At 42.8% G+C, this 12566-nt stretch overlaps 1 protein-coding gene and 1 long non-coding RNA gene across 8 annotated transcripts in view; one reads left to right on the top strand and one right to left on the bottom strand.

The window, feature by feature from the left end:
• Positions 1 to 12566, bottom strand: part of LOC139360083 (uncharacterized) — a 44126-nt gene that overhangs the window by 6612 nt on the left and 24948 nt on the right. The window contains exon 2 of one of the 2 annotated variants that reach the window (XR_011617170.1): positions 8088 to 9227. The exons of the other annotated variant lie outside the window; for it this stretch is intronic. This is a non-coding gene — a long non-coding RNA (uncharacterized lncRNA). Of the gene's footprint in view, positions 1 to 8087; positions 9228 to 12566 lie in introns of those variants that run through there. 2 annotated transcript variants of the gene reach the window in all.
• The window catches only part of LOC105478922 (spire type actin nucleation factor 1), a 192720-nt gene that overhangs the window by 168990 nt on the left and 11164 nt on the right, over positions 1 to 12566 (top strand). For 4 of the 6 annotated variants that reach the window (XM_071085718.1, XM_071085719.1, XM_071085723.1 and 1 more), the window contains 3 exons: positions 3754 to 3844; positions 5547 to 5689; positions 8875 to 9048. In XM_071085718.1, coding sequence (XP_070941819.1) covers positions 3754 to 3844; positions 5547 to 5689; positions 8875 to 9048 — 408 coding nt within the window. The remainder of the gene's footprint in view (positions 1 to 3753; positions 3845 to 5546; positions 5690 to 8874; positions 9049 to 12566) is intronic. The other 2 variants (XM_071085720.1, XM_071085721.1) reach the window with 1 other exon arrangement.

Raw genomic sequence — 12566 nt, 5'->3', positions numbered from 1 at the left:
AAATGTGGGTCCAAATTATCACACAGAACAGTTTACTGTTTAAGTAACCATAATTTAGTTCTGAATTGCTTTGTGATCAGCTAATATATTATTGTAGATCAAATACTCATGAAATTAGAATGATGCTAATTATTTACATTATCAATTACAAACTCAACTGTTTTATATAAAAAGAAAAAGCTCCTTAATTATTTTAAGAACAAAGACACAGACTTGCTTTTTAATTAACAAAACATGAGCAATTTCCATTTGATTGACTGTCCTTTTCCAACATGACGCCCAGTAGCTGTGTGGTGTTCCACAGGAATAACCTACTGTATTTTATTTACTCAGTCCTCTAGTTTTTAACATGTAGGCTGTTTCCAGTTTTCTACCATTATAAAGAGCAACACTATTGTGAACATTGTTTTCACTTTCATTTTCCAGTTTTCTACCATTATAAAGAGCAACACTGTTGTGAACATTATGTTTTCGCTTTCATTTTCAAGTTTTCTACCATTATTAAGAGCAATACTATGTAAACATTGTTACTTTTTTGCTTTCGTTTCTGTCTCGATTTTTTTTTTTTTTTTTTTTTTGGCCAGAACTGAATTTTCTGAGTGAAAGAATGCACATTAGTGTAGCTTTTGATACATATTGCTAAGTGCCTTAAAGAAAGCTGTAAGAGCCAGGTGGGTGGCTCACAGCTGTAATCCCAGCACTCTGGGAGGCCAAGCCAGTCAGATAGCTCGAGATCAGGAGTTTGAGACCAGCCTGAGCAACATAGCAAGACCCTCATCTCTACAAAAATAAATTGGCTGAGCGTGGTGGCTCACACCTATAATCCCAGTACTTTGGGAGGCTGAGGTGAGTGGATCACTTGAGTTCAGGAGTTTGAAACCAGCCTGGCCAACATGGCAAAACCCCATCTCTACTAAAAATACAAAAAATAGCCAGGCTTTGTGGTGCATGCCTGTAATCCCAGCTACTCGGGAGGCTGAGGCAGGAGAATTGCTTGAACCTGGGAGGTGGATGTTGCAGTGAGCCGAGATCACACCACTGCACCGCAGCCTGAGTGACGGAGTGAGACTTCATTTGGTGCACACCTGTAGTCCCAGCTACTGGAAGGCTGAGGCAGGAGGATCACTTGAGCCCAGGAGTTCAAGGCTGTGATGAGCTATAATCATTGCCACTGCATTCCAGCCTGGGTGACAGAGCAAGTTCCTTGGGAAAAAAAATAAAAATAAAAAAAAACAACCACAGTGTCTCACACCTGTAATCCCAGCACTTTGGGAGGCTGAGGCAGGCGGATCACTTGAGCCCAGGAGTTCAGGACCAGCCTGGGTGACATGGCAAAACCCATTTTTACTAAAAATACAAGAACTTAGTCTGGCATGGTAACACATCCCTGTAATCGCAGCTAGTTGCGAGGCTGAGGTGGGAGGGTCACCTAAGCCCAGGAGGTCAAGGCCGCAGTGAGCTGTGATTGTACCACTGCACTCCAGCCTGGGTGGTGGAGTAAGACCCTGTCTCAGGAAAAAAAAACACTGGGCATGGTGTCGCTATAATGGTTATTTTGTATTGAGCTAACCCTGTGTTAGACTTTCATTGTTGCTGGGGTTTTTGTTGTTTGTGTGTTAGAGACAGGGGTCTTGAACTCCCAGTCTCAAGCACTCCTCTTGCCTCGGCCTCCCAAAGTGCTGGGATTACAGGCATGAGCCACCATGCCCAGTCTGTGTTAGACTTTAGATATAAATCAGTTTGTCTTCACAAAGACCATAGATAGCAGCTGTGATCCTTGTATAAAAGATAAGAAAACTGGCCGTGCGTGATGACTCACACCCAAAATCCCAGCACTTTGGGAGGCCAAGGCAGGTATATCACTTGAGGTCAGGAGTTCAAGACCAGCCTAGCCGACATGGCAAAACCCCATCTCTATTAAAAAGACAAAAATTAGCCCAGTGTGGTGGTGTACACCTGTAATTCCAGCTACTCAGGAGGCTGAGGCATGGGAATAACTTAAACTCCAGAGGCGGAGGTTGCAATGAGCCAAGATTATGTCATTGCACTCCAGCAGGGGTGACAGAGCAAGACTCTGTCTCCAAAAAAAAAAGAAGATCATGCCTGTAATCCCAGCACTTTGGGAGGCCGAGGTGGGTGGATCACGAGGTCAGGAGTTCAAGACCTGTCTGACCAACATAGTGAAATGCCATCTCTACCAAAAAAAAATACAAAAATTAGCCAGGCGTGATGGCACTCACCTATAATCCCAGTTACTCAGGAGGCTGAGGCAGGAGAATCGCTTGAACCCAGGAGGCGGAGGTTGCAGTGAACTGAGATCGCGCTACTGTACTCCAGCCTGGGCAACAGAGCGAGAGTCCGTCTCAAAAAAAAAAAAAAAAAAAAAAAAAAAAAAAAATATATATATATATATATATATATATAGACACTAAGTAGAAATTACAAGTAAATGTTTATCTCACATAGTATTTAGTAAATATTTCAGAAATAAATATTATACTTCATTTGTGTTTAGTCTAAAACAAGTCAGGATCTCTTCTCTCTGGTAATAGGAATTTTACTTTTATTTGGCACAATGTAGACGTTTTTCTTTTTCTTTTTCTTTTCTTTTTCTGGGACAGAGTCTTGCTCTGCCACCCAGGCTGGAGTGTAGTGGCGCGATCTCAGCTCACTACAACCTCTGCCTCCCCAGGTCAAGCGATTCTCCTGCCTCAGCCTCCCAGGTAGCTGGTACTACAGGCACACGCCACCACGCCCAGCTCAATTTTGTATTTTTAGTAGAGATGAGGTTTCACCATGCTGGCCAGGCTGATCTCGAACTCCTGACCTCGTGATCTGCCCGTCTCGGCCTCCTGAAGTGCTGGGATTACAGGTGCGAGCCACCATACCTGGCCCACAATGCAGACATTTTTCTAGACTCATATGACATTTCATGAGATGTTTATTTTTTTCATCCATTCATTCAACAAACACTCATTACTTACTAAGTGATGGGTTTGGTACTGGACATACATCAGTGAACAAGACAGACCTAGCATCTGCTCCTATGGGGCTCGCAATGTATTACTTTTATAAATGTATTAAATGTTTCCCTAATAATATTAACCACTGTTTTATTATGTGCCAGGTAATGTGGTAAGCATTTTGAATGCATTACCTCATCTAATCTTTCCAATAACCCTATGGAAAAAGTGATATTAAATACCCTCTTTCACAATGATGAAACTAAGATAAGAAACATGCTCCGGCCAGGTGCACCGGCTCACACCTGTTACCCCAGCACTTTGAGAGGCTGAGGTGGGGGGATCGCTTGAGCTCAAGACCAGCTGGGCAACATAGGAAGACCCCATCTCTACAAAAAATTTAAAAATTAGCTGGGTGTGGAAGTGCACACCTGTGATCCTGGATACTGGAGTCTGAGGTGGGAGGATCACTTGGGCCCAGAAGGTGGGAGCTGCAGTGAGCCAAGATCACACCACTGCCCTGCACCAGAGCAACAGAGTGAGACCCTGTCTCCAAAAAACAGAAACAAGCATGCTCAGTTTCACATTACTCTAATCAGGGCAGAGCCAAGGCACAAACCCAGACCTGTCTTGTTTTAAAACCCCTTCTAATTTGTCTTCTGCTTGCCTTGAACCTTTAACATAATTTGGTGCCTCATGTTAAAATAACTGTTTAATAAGAAAATGTTATTAAGTAGCATGAGAGCACAAATGTCTAAGAAATCAATTTCTCTGCCTGTATTTTGCTCAGGAAGAAACCCTGCACAAGTCGACCAGCAGCAGCAGCGTGTCTCCCTCTTTCCCTGAAGAGCCAGTCCTGGAGGCCGTGTCCACAAGGAAGAGTGAGTAGTTGTGGTGCTAAGAACTATAGTCGGATATCTTATTACAAAACACACTTGACCTGGAGCAAAGATCCCAGAGTGCCCTGTGATCATCTGGGGTAGAAAGAACTAACCCAGGCATTTCACTGATCGGGAGATGAAATACTTATTTTCCAAGTGTGGCATCACACCAGACCTCGGGGACTTACGACAGAGCAGGCATGTTTGTGTTTATGAACAGTAGTCATGGGAAATAGTATAAATCAGTTGTGTGTGTAGTGTTCTGTTATGTTTTGTTTTAGATAGATTACCTCCTTGGCTAAATTTAAACCGGAAGCCAAAACCAACCATATTTATTATCACTCCATCTACCACCCACACACACCCATCTCCAAAAACCTGTGTAGATAGTGAAAACACCTTTGTAACTCTTTAGGAGATAGATTCTGAACACAGATATCTAAAATTAAGGGATTTCTAAAGGCTTTTAATAATCCTTTTCATTTATAAGAACATTATGAAGTATTATATATTGGCTTGATTTCTCATACATAAAAATTCTTTAAGTAGTGTTTTTATTATTTACACAGATTATATCAAAAAGTGGGTGCTGACTAGTTATCCACAATTGGTATTTGGCCAGACCCATTAAATATTATAGGGACCCAACTGAATCACATAATGGATTTCTGTATCTTTTCTTGACTGTGGAAATTATATCTGTGTTTTCCTTTAGTGGTTTCTCTTGGTGGGACAGTCTAAATAGATGGATCATATGTAACTTTGTGTTGACTCTCACTCTTCACACCCACTACGTTGAAGCAGCTCTACTTTGTAGACAGAGTAGGAAGAAGCACTAAATAAAACTCTGGCACCATATTTATTTCTAATGTTCTCCTTATGTTTTCAAAATGTGAATCCAGAACCATTCAGACACTAAAGCATTCTCCTTTTAAACACTATCTTAAAATATTACTAGACAGAGAAGGACAATGGTACAGTATTAACATCAAAGCTGAAGCTTCCTTTTTCTGTTTAAATACGGTTTAATTTAAACCTAAGGACAAAATGTCTTGGTAAACATGTAGAAAGAAGGGTTTTCCTTGTTTTACCTTTAAAGAGGAGAATGTAAAAAAAGGGTACACTTCGGCCGGGCGCGGTGGCTCAAGCCTGTAATCCCAGCACTTTGGGAGGCCGAGACGGGTGGATCACGAGGTCAGGAGATCGAGACCATCCTGGCTAACACGGTGAAACCCCGTCTCTACTAAAAAAAAATACAAAAAAATTAGCCGGGCGCGGTGGCGGGCGCCTGTAGTCCCAGCTACTCAGGAGGCTGAGGCAGGAGAATGGCGTGAACCCGGGAGGCGGAGCTTGCAGTGAGCCGAGATCGCGCCACTGCACTCCAGCCTGGGTGACAGAGCGAGACTCCGTCTCAAAAAAAAAAAAAAAGTACACTTGAGAATTTTGGTATGGTTTGGGAATCTTTCTGGCCACACCTAATATTTTTCCTTTTTTCTTGCTATTTCTGTAGCAAGTTTACTTTGCAAAGATTCTTCTGTCACAGCCCTCAGAGTCTGCTCCTAAGGATTACCATTACCATCTTAAAATATCTATCCAATGAAATAAATAACTCATCTTTGAATACAGTGTTTGTCACAAATGTCAAAGGGCTTTGTGTTAGAAAATTCACATTAAGTTTTATTTCATTTGGTTAAATCTTTAGAGCCTCCCAAATTCCTACCCATATCATCAACACCCCAGCCAGAGAGACGGCAGCCGCCCCAGAGACGACATTCCATTGAAAAGGAAACGCCTACTAACGTGAGGCAGTTCCTGCCGCCTTCCAGGCAGAGTTCCCGCTCTCTTGTAAGTACAGGAAAGACTTCGTAGTAACTTAGGGATCAGCTAGAAGACCTAGAAGAATCCTTAGCTTTCTTACGAAGATGATAAGGAGAAAAAAACTTGCAAAAGTTAGAATGAACTTTGAATAATTTAATAGCTAAAGAAAACAAAACAGCCAGGCATGGTGGCTCATGGCTATAATCCTAACACTTTGGGAGGCCAAAGTGGGAGGATTGCTTGACTCCAGGAGCTCGAGACCAGCCTGAGCAACATTGTGAGATCCCGTCTCTGCAAAAAAAATAATAATAATTTGTGGTAGTGCACACCTGTGGTCCCAGCTGCCTGAGAGGATGAGGTGAGAGGATCACTTGTGCCCAGTAGGTTAAGGCTGTAGTGAGCTATGATCGCACCACTGCACTCTAGCCTGGGCAACAGAGTGACACCTTCTCCAAACTCTATCCATAACTTAAATGAAACTTGACCAGTGTTTGTTCATTTTGAGCTCTTTTTTTTTCTTCCAGAAAATTTATCACTGGTTTAAAATATGGATTATTATTAGAGAAATGCTTTCTTTTAAAGGCTATTAATCCATTTAAAAATTGTTAAAACTTGACTCAAAAAACTGTTATAAAGTGACTATAGTAGATGATCTCGTTGAGGCAGAAGTATAAAGCGAGAGAGAATTTTGATCCCTTAATAACTACTGTACATTGTTTTCTAGTATGTTTTGTGATATTTGGGGCCAGTGGTGTTATTTTGGTTGAACTGGCTAACAGTTTTTGCTGTTTTCCAGACACTTGCAGGCTCTTCTAGTGGGTGCTTATTTCTCAGCACGGTGGGCAGCACACAAGGGTCTGCCAGGAGGAATTAAGAGATCTCCCGGCCAGTGGAGGTCTCCAGAGACTCTTCTGTAGCCCCACTTGGCTTCTGAAGTATTTGTAGGCAAGATGCACAGCTGTAATTAATATTCTACCCACAGTCAAATATCTAATGTGTTTTCAAATATTAATGAATGAAAAATAATAGAATATATTGAATACATAAGTCCATTTTTTTAAGGCTGTGACGAATTATTAGAGTTTCAATGAAAATAGTAACAGATGGGAGATAATGTGGTTATTGTGAAGACAAGGATTTTGAAGAGCTTAGAAGGTGAATATTTGGTCATTCATCTCTATTCCAAAACAGTGCAGTTAAAGAACCAATGATTTTATGGCCATTCCTGATAGAATTCTTCTAGCTCTGGAATAATCACTAAAACACAGCTATTTGATTAAATATAGCCTTGTCAGTGATTTACCAACAGGAAAACAGAAAGATTCAAACTAAAAAAATCTAAAGACTTGTTTTCATGTGAATAAGTTGTTGCTTTTACCAAAATATACAGCTGTTATCACAACTTTAAAATACGTTAAGAGGGGCCAGGCGCAGTGGCTCACACCTGTAATCACAGCACTTTGGGAGGCCAAGGGAGGATAATCGCCTGAGGCAAGAAGTTTGAGACCAGCCTGGGCAACTTAAGAAACCCCAGTCTCTAAAAATTTTTAATTAAAAACTTAGTTAGATGTGGTGGCACATGCCCGTAATCCCAGCTACTCAGGATGCCGCAGGGGGAGGATCCCTTGAGCCTAGGAGTTTGATGCCACAGTGAACTAAGAATGTGCCACTCCACTCCAGCGTAGGTGACAGATGTGTCTATGTGTGTATATTTGTGTGTGTGTGTATATATGCGTATACACACATACATATATATATAGGTAAGAGGGAACTTGTGGTTTTTTTTCATAAGTCTAATCGTTAGGGTATTCTCTTCTTCACTCAGCTTTTCCTAGAAGTCAGTCTGTCATTCAGCTGGTAACTGGCCTTTATGTGATCACACAATGTCATTATTGAGGTTAGACTTTTTTCAAGTTTAAAATTATCAATGTAAAGGAACTATCAGATAGCTATAAAGTAGTTTCAGCTTATAACAGAAGTTATGCTAAGACCTTCAGCTGACACCAAAGGCCAATGAACGTGTCTGTTTCCTGCTAAAGCAGAGCTGTTAGTGTGTGCTCGGTCAGGCTGTGCAGTTTTTTTGTGGAGCAGGAAGGAGAGCACGATAAACTAGCTTGCAATCGCTGAGGAAAGTCTCAGTGAGCAGGCAGTGGGAGAGCCCCTCTGGTCAGCACTCAACAGTGGTCAGATTGAGGGCAGGGAGCAGAGTCCACGCAGGCCTCCGAGCACCAGCGGAGACAAAATGAAATGATCTTTCTTGCTAATAGCTTATCTTGGGAAATCCATAAAATCATACCTTGTAGTAATGCCCTGTAGCTTGGTAAGTATTGTTTTTATAAGTGTAATTAATTTTAAAATGTAGCTGCATTTTAGAAAACAAAGAATCATTTTGTATTTGTAACTCCTTAACTGAAAATGGCAGGAATGTTTTTATTGTTGATTTTTTTTTTTTTTTTTTTGAGATGGAGTTTTGCTCTTGTTGCCCAGACTGGAGTGCAATGGCGCGATCTCGGCTCAGCACAACCTCCACCTCCCGGGTTCAAGCCATTCTCCTGCCTCAGCCTCCTGAGTAGTTGGGATTACAGGCATGCGCCACCACACCCGGCTAATTTTGTGTTTTTAGTAGAGACGGGGGTTCTCCATGTTGGTCAGGCTGATCTCTAACTTGTGACCTCAGGTGATCCACCCACCTCGGCCTCCCAAAGTGCTGGGATTACAGGCGTGAGCCACTGCGCCTGGCTGATAATTTTTATTTTTATTGTATCTCCCTCCCTTTTCTTGTGCTGTTTAAAATGTATTTTTTTTTTTCATCATTTGGTCAAATAACTGAGGGTAAGTACCCATCCAAGGCAGGCGCAAGTGGCTGCCTGGCACATGTCCCCATGCTTTCTTGGGCACAGTAACGAGTTGCCTCTGTCCTTTGTCACAACAACCCCCATTGAGGAAACTCAGAGTGTTCACAGGACCCTAAATTAGATAAAAATCCTTGCTGTGTGAACGCTGAGATTCTCCAGGAGGGACTTCGTGGTTTCATCACTGATTTATACGTGTGGATGCAGATGTTGGCACGGACCGTACCATCCTCATGGTGTTTTTTGTTCTGTTTTCCTTTTGTGATCTGTAATCACTATGTGTAGGTCACTTGTGTTCAGCATTATTTTCTCCTTTTCTTTTCCCCCTGCCATTTTCTTTTTCCTTTATCTGTTGTTCAGGTTCCTAGGATAACCAGTGTATGGCCAAGGACGCCTTTTCGACCACTTTTTTCTACCATACAAACAGCTTCTCTGCTCAGCTCTCATCCTTTTGAAGCAGCCATGTTTGGGGTAGCAGGGGCTATGTATTATCTGTGTGAGAGAGCTTTTACCAGCAGGTGGAAATCCTCAAAGGTTGGCCTCTTTCTGCTGGGTCTGGGATTATTTCATTCTCTGTATCGCTGATGGTGACACCTCAACTGTTGCACTCTCTGAGAATTAACCGCTTAGATAGCACTTTGCTTCCAATCATTGATTCCACTCTTGTGCAGGATGCACCGATCATGCCGTGGTCTCAGTTGAGAGGGAAATACCTAGGAAAGGACAACAAACTCAAAATGCAGCATCTGATGAGAGGGACCTGTGGGTATTTGTCTCCTCGGGTGACCTAATCGTATAGCAGAGTCAGTGCTGCCACCTTTCTCCATGTGCAGCAGACACTCTGAGCCCGTGGGGTGCATTCCTTCTAGGGCCTCCCCCCACCATCAGAAGAGTATTTGCTCACTCATTCCATGGGCAGAGCAGCCTCCTGCCAGGCCAGGTAGCCACGGTGGATCCCGCCCACCCACAGACACCTGCACAACCAGGGCATGGGCTCAGGAAACCTGTGTGCTCCCAGCACCTGTCATGAAGCTGTGTTTTGACAAGCAGGGTGTGCATTACTTCTCTGCAGAGAGAAATATCAAGTTTCCTTTTTATTGATGTAGCTACTCTAAATAATTCTGCAGTATATTACTGTTTTTTGAGGTTTTTTTACACAGAATAATGTATCATTACTTGAACTTTCACATTTCTAAGTGAAATAAAAAGCTCTAGGACCACATTGAAGCCTCTTCTGCCACCAGGCAGCAGGTGCTCAGGGCAGCCTTTGTGCCACAGTAGGCAGGGCCCGACTCTCCAAAGCCCTGGATTTACTAACCTTGTCCTTGACAGATGACTCCGCAGCTGGTTTCTTTGTTATTCTTTCTTAGTCATCTTGATATGGAAAGGAGACTCAGTGTAAATAAGACATAACACAGTCCTTTCTCTGACCTTTGTCATGAAATGCAAGAAAAACCTCTGTCCTTTTTCCCGTTTTAGATGTGCCCTTGGGCAGCATGTGGTCAGGTGCCAAGGTGGGTTTTTAACTCCTGTCATTGCTGCCTCTACTGAAGACCTGCTGGCATTTGATTATCAGTTCTCCCCAAACAGAGATATCTCAACACTGAGGCCATATACCACTTAGGCAGAGAAAGGATTCACTTTCAGTTTTGTTTGTTTGTTTTTGGGTTTTTTTGAGACCGAGTCTCGCTCTGTCGCCCAGGCTGGAGTGCAGTGGCGCGATCTCGGCTCACTGCAAGCTCCGCCTCCTGGATTCACACCATTCTCCTGCCTCGACCTCCCAAGTATCTGGGACTACAGACACCTGCCACTATGCCTGGCTAATTTTTTTTGTATTTTTAGTAGAGACGGGGTTTCACCATGTTAGCCAGGATGGTCTCGATCTCCTGACCTTGTGATCTGCCCACCTCGGCCTTCCAAGGTGCCGGGATTACAGGCATGAGCCACCGCGCCTGGCCTTCACTTTGAGTTTTATAGTTGATTAAGAAGAGTAAACTTAACAGTTGCTGTTTTTATTTAAATTTGCCTCTCTTTGGTTTATTAAAAACTCAAAAAGCAACCGTTATTTTTGGTAATTTTCAAATACTGGTTAATTTATGAAGTTTTTACTAATTATGAACACTGTATAAAAGATGACTACTTGGCCGGGCGCGGTGACTCATGCCTGTAATCCCAGCACTTTGGGAGGCCGAGGCGGGCGGATCATGAGGTCAAGAGATCGAGACCACGGTGAAACCCCATCTCTACTAAAGATAAAAGAATTAGCAGGGCGTGCTGGCGGGCGCCTGTAGTCCCAGCTACTCGGGAGGCTGAGGCAAGAGAATGGCGTGAACCCGGGAGGCGGAGCTTGCAGTGAGCCGAGATCAAGCCACCGCACTCCAGCCTGGGGGACAGAGCGAGACTCCATCTCGAAAAGAAAGAAAAAAAATGAGTATTCCCATTTCTCTCTGTGGCACAATAACCAAAATTTTACATTATGCTGCCTAATCTCCGTGCTGCCTAATGACCCCTTCTGAATGGTAAAATATAGCCAGAATCATCATCAAAAAACCTCGACAATTTTAGTGACATGCATAGAAGTGAGTTTAAAGTCTTAGAGCACATTGTTATCTTCATTAACGCTCTCTAAGATTTAGCTTCCCTTTCCTGCATCTGGGAGTCCCGCTGACACATGGGCAAGCAAGGGAACTAGAATTGTGCTAGTGCGGTTCTTCCCCTGGCCACATCTGGCCACTCACATGGGCCAAACACTTGTGGGAGCCACAGGCAGTGCCGTGGTGGGGAAGGGCTCCTGCTCTCGCTGGGGCCTTAAGTGCCCCCCACACTCCAGAGTGCTAATAGCTCTGCGAGGTCTGTGGAAGTTTAATTTGGCTTTGGAGATGTCAAATTAATATGTTTGTAAACTGAAAAAAATAAAACTATTTTAGTAACTATTTATCATTTTCTTTTATGTTGCATTAAAGTTTTGTTGTCCTTGGGAAGGCTCCAAGATTAAAACATTAGCATTTGACCAGATGGAAATTATTTCACTAAAGGGTAGTCTGCTTGAAATTTTTTATAAAAGAACAAGAAAACAAACAAAAATCTACTATTTTTAAATTATATCTCATGATGGCCAGGCGCAGTTGCTCACGCCTGTGATCCCAGCACTTTGGGAGACTGAGGCTGGTGGATCACTTGAGGACAGGGGCTCAAGACCAGCCTGGCCAACATGGCCAGGTATGGTGGTGCACACCTGTATTCCCAGCTACTCAGGAGGCTGAGGCACGAGAATCACTTGAACCCGGGAGGCAGAGGTTGCGGTGAGCCAAGATCATGCCACTGTACTCCAGCCTGGGTGACAGAGCGAGACCTTGTCTCAAAACAAAGCAGAAACAATTATATCCCATGAAGTACTGGATTTTCATGTGGGTCAGTGAGTTGAAAGTATGCTTTACTAAGCCCTTTTGTGACTCAAGACTGAAGAGAGGGAGGTGCAAGCTGCCTAGTTGGTTGTGCCATGCTAGCGTATCCCTACAAATGCAAAAAATCACCATCTGCCTGAGGGGTTTCCAGCCCAGTTATCCATGTTATAAAGTCGGTTAAGTTGGTACCATTCGCTGCCTTCCTAGCACACAAAATAACAAATCTGGCTATCTGGTTATTTGCTACAGAATAAATCTAGTAGTGTTTACCTGGTTATGTGCTAGATCCCCACATTATTTTGTTGCAGCATAGCCATTTTGTCATATAGTTAGCCATCAGAAGGTATACCCTACTCATACTCATCACTGATGAATAAAAATAATAGCAAAACTTATGAAACACATTAAAAGCTGAGAAATGCCATCATTTGGATGTATTCAGCCAACACTACTTACTTAGTGCACAGTTTTAATGGCCTAACCCTCAAAAATTCAGTTTATTGTTCCCACTTAACACTACTCTTTTTCTGAGAGTGGAGCAAAACAGAGTAGGTATCAGGCATGCTGATTTAATTCTGTCATCTCTGAAAGTAGTTCCTGTTGAAAGAGAAAACTGTGATCATTGATTTTTTTAATGAATATTTTAGG

This window comes from Macaca nemestrina, chromosome 19 (assembly GCF_043159975.1).
Source record: "Macaca nemestrina isolate mMacNem1 chromosome 19, mMacNem.hap1, whole genome shotgun sequence".
Classification (NCBI taxonomy): domain Eukaryota; kingdom Metazoa; phylum Chordata; class Mammalia; order Primates; family Cercopithecidae; genus Macaca; species Macaca nemestrina.
This window is presented reverse-complemented; position numbering and strand designations above follow the sequence as displayed.